Source organism: Lotus japonicus, chromosome 1 (assembly GCF_012489685.1).
Source record: "Lotus japonicus ecotype B-129 chromosome 1, LjGifu_v1.2".
NCBI lineage: Eukaryota > Viridiplantae > Streptophyta > Magnoliopsida > Fabales > Fabaceae > Lotus > Lotus japonicus.
Genome location: NC_080041.1, coordinates 113,952,189 through 113,955,825, shown reverse-complemented (window position 1 = coordinate 113,955,825; position 3,637 = coordinate 113,952,189). Strand labels below are relative to the sequence as shown.

Below are 3,637 nucleotides of genomic sequence, written 5' to 3'. Positions count from 1 at the left end.
CGAAAGGGAGAGGTTTCAATTGCAAGTGAAGAGCGTAGGATGTGGAGAACAAACGTGAAGCAGCGTCTACAACGCTTTACAACTCTTCTTTATATAGTAATTCGACCTATTGCTCCTCATCCCCCCATCGGTTTACTATGAAGAGAAGAATCAAAAGGATCGAACTACGTACCCATTATTCGGAGGTGAATCATATAACACCAAAAGCGGTGGTATTTTATGGACCTAACATAGGTCACATCCCTCCCAACATAAGATTGAAAGATCCAAACCTTCCACATCAAAGCAGAAACGGGCGTGGCCAAAACATATGCAAGCAATTGAAAAAAAAAATAGCGTATATAGAGAAAGAACGAAGATCTTCTATCATCTCATCTACTTAAATCTTGACAGTTTATCGATTGAGAAAGCAGTGGGCCCAGTGAACTCTTTATGGGGCCGGAGAGCCGGTAACCTTGTGAGAAACACGGTTGCACAATTGAAGAGAGAGAATGAATATTTTGTAGAAAAGATGACGTGAAAAATTGTGGAGAACAGTGTGTTTTTTTAGTATCTCACATTACAGAGTAAAGTCTCAAAATTATTAGATAACAAGGTGGATTATTTGTCTACGATCAAAATAAGGTCGTGCTACGACCACTTCACGCTCACAATGAAAACAAATTAAAAAAATTCCACACAAAAGATAACAAAATAGAATGGGCTTTTTAAATTATTCGGATTAATCCGACAATTCAGTCTTGTTATGCATAAGAACGTTTAAAATATGTAATAAAGCACGTTCCAACTGAAACAAAACAATTTCAAGTTTGCTTGGTTACAATCGAGGGCTGCTTACTTATGTCAAATTTCATTGATCCACTAAAAACTAGAGTAATTTAACCGAAGTTTTTTAGACCCATTTAAACATTAAAATACCAAAACATTAATTAATTCAAAAAGAATATACTAAAACATAACACACTATTGTTTCTCTCTAGGCTTAATTGCACTTTTGGTCCCCAACTATTGTCTTCCTGCGAAAATCGTCCCTAAACTTCAAAATTAGCAAAAAAACGTCCTCCAACTATACATGTCGTTGCACTTTTGGTCTGTCGTTTGCCTTCCGTGAGAAAATTAACGTGAGAAGCTGATGTGGCTCTCTCACGTGTGTCTCATGTGATTTTCTTCAGAGAGCTTGATGACTGGACAAGTCACATGATTTTCACGTGACTCTAAAAGGCTCCAACAGTTATGAAATTACAAACACTAATTAGACCTGATTACCCCCTTTTAGAGTCACGTGAGAAGCATGCTTCCGTGAGAAAACTAACGTGAGAAGCTGATGTGGCTCCCTCACGTGTGTCTCATGTGACTTTCTTCAGAGAGCTTGATGACTGGACAAGTCACATGATTTTCACGTGACTCAAAGGCTCCAACAGTTATGAAATTGCAAACACTAATTAGACCTGATTACCCCCTTTTAGAGTCACGTGAGAAGCATGTGACTAATCCACTCATCAAGCTCTCTGAAGAAAGTCATGTGAGACACGCGTGAGGGAGCCACATCAGCTTCTCACGTTAGTTTTCTCACAGAAGACAAACGGCAGACCAAAAGTGCAACGGCATGTATAGTTGGAGGACGTTTTCGATAAATTTTTTTTGTAAGTAAATTTAATGATTAAGAGCACAAGGGTACCCAACTCACTACAACATCTAACAACAAAATGGATCAATCAAACAGTAGTGCAGCACTACACCGCAACTTTAGAATTTACTTTCCTAAATCCCGCCCAAATTTTCCCATTGGCTAGCAACCTTAATCAGGGTCCGTGTTGAAGAACCATCTTTGATTGCATCAGCAGCAGAAACCTTTAAATCCCTCATTCTTTTGCGCATTGCATCACCTTCTTCACATTCCATTAGACTTTTCACCACCTTTGCAATCTCCTCCTTTTCCACTATGCCATCCTCATTAAATTTCACCCTCAATGCCACTCTAAGACCATCAGCTAACATCACTGCATTCATCCTCTGCTCTGCAAAGAGTGGCCATGCTATTATAGGCACTCCCTCTTGCATGCTCTCCAAAACAGAATTCCAACCACAGTGGGATAGGAACCCACCAACTGAACTATGAGCAAGTACTTGAACCTGAGGTGCCCAAGAAGGAACAACCAAGCCTTGCTCTTTGGTTCTCTCCAAAAACCCACTTGGTAAGAATTGCAAAGGATCCTCATTTCCAGCCTCAAGATAAGCAGCATTAACTGAATCACTTGGAGCTCTCAAAACCCACAAGAATCTCACACCACTCAATTCCAAACCCAAAGCAAGCTCATCAATTTGGTGTTGAGTGAGTGTTCCTCCACTTCCAAAAGAAACATACACCACAGAACTAGGAGGTTGGTTTTCCAACCATTTCAAACACTCATTATCGTTAGCCTCAATTATTGACCCAATTTGTGTGATGGGTCCAAGAGGGTAAACTCTGATTTTCCCATTCCATTCCTCTTCCAATGCTCTCACTGCACCAGATTCCATCTCTAAGAAGGTGTTGATCAAGATTCCATCAGCAGCTGAAGAAATCCTTTTGCAACTTTCAAGAAATCGCATGTAACCTTCACTAGACCGATCTTGAGTTGGTGCTGGAAGATCACTCCCCATGAGTGGAACACAGCCTGGTAAGTTTATAGGCTCTTTGAGATCTCTGTACTCACCTGATATTTGTTCATCAAGTTTTGGCAGGTGTAGAATCACTGAAAGCACCGTGGCTGAACAAGGGAAGTAAAGGTAAGACAAGGAGTTGAACTCTTTCGCGAAATCCAGCGCTTGAATCGCGAAAGGATCAGCAACCAACGCTATTAATGGTGCTTTTGAGGTGAGGGATTTCAGGGCTTCATGGATTGATGGTAGTGAGAAAGTGATAGTGAGTTGAATTAGGAATGCAGGGTGTGCTTTTTCGGGTAAGTCTTCTCTGTTGATTGGGGGAAGGAAGATGGAGTTTATGTATGAAGGGAGGGTGTCAAGGTAGGATTTTGAGGATTCTGGTGGTGACCCAAGTGAGGGAATGATGCAGGTGACATGGAAATTGGGGTGGTGAGATATGAGTCGCTTGGTGAACTCTACTATTGGAACTAGGTGGCTGAAACCAGGGCTTGAAATGACAGCTATGTGAGTTGTTTTTGCCATTGAAAGATGGAAGCAGAGCAAATAGATGTTTGCTTGCTCACAATTTCAATAGAAACTAATGTATGGTTTGGTTTCACAGCTTAAGATTTAATCATGGTCATGGAGATGCTTTTTATATCTGGTGATGGCATGAGTGGCAAAAGTTGTGTCTTCCATTTGTTCTTTGTTGATAAGTTAGATATGTATAATTTTTAAAGGATAAATATTTTATTTAATAGTTATTAATGACATTAAAATAATTACTAAAAGTTAATTTTGAATTTTTTCTAAAATAAATAATGTATTAATTTGACATTTAATGGTTTATAATGACATCAATATAATTAACAAAAGTCAATTGTAATTTTTCTACCATTAAGATAGATGCTAAAAATGTCTTTTTTAATGATTTGATTATTTTTTATGTTTCAAAATAAAATACAAAAATGAAGGTAATATCTTACGTTCAAAATGATATCAAATATGCCAT

General features: G+C 38.7%; 1 protein-coding gene across 1 annotated transcript; it reads right to left on the bottom strand.

The window, feature by feature from the left end:
* Positions 1–1,729: 1,729 nt before the first annotated feature.
* LOC130732473 (hydroquinone glucosyltransferase-like) lies at positions 1,730–3,168 on the bottom strand. Its single transcript, XM_057584512.1, has one exon. The coding sequence runs from the start codon at positions 3,166–3,168 to the stop codon at positions 1,762–1,764; it is 1,407 nt and encodes a 468-aa protein (XP_057440495.1). The 3' UTR covers positions 1,730–1,761.
* Positions 3,169–3,637: the final 469 nt, after the last annotated feature.

Bases quoted from the DNA above. Each gene is read 5' to 3' on its own strand.
- LOC130732473 (XM_057584512.1), bottom strand. From the start codon at position 3,168: ATGGCAAAAACAACTCACATAGCTGTCATTTCAAGCCCTGGTTTCAGC.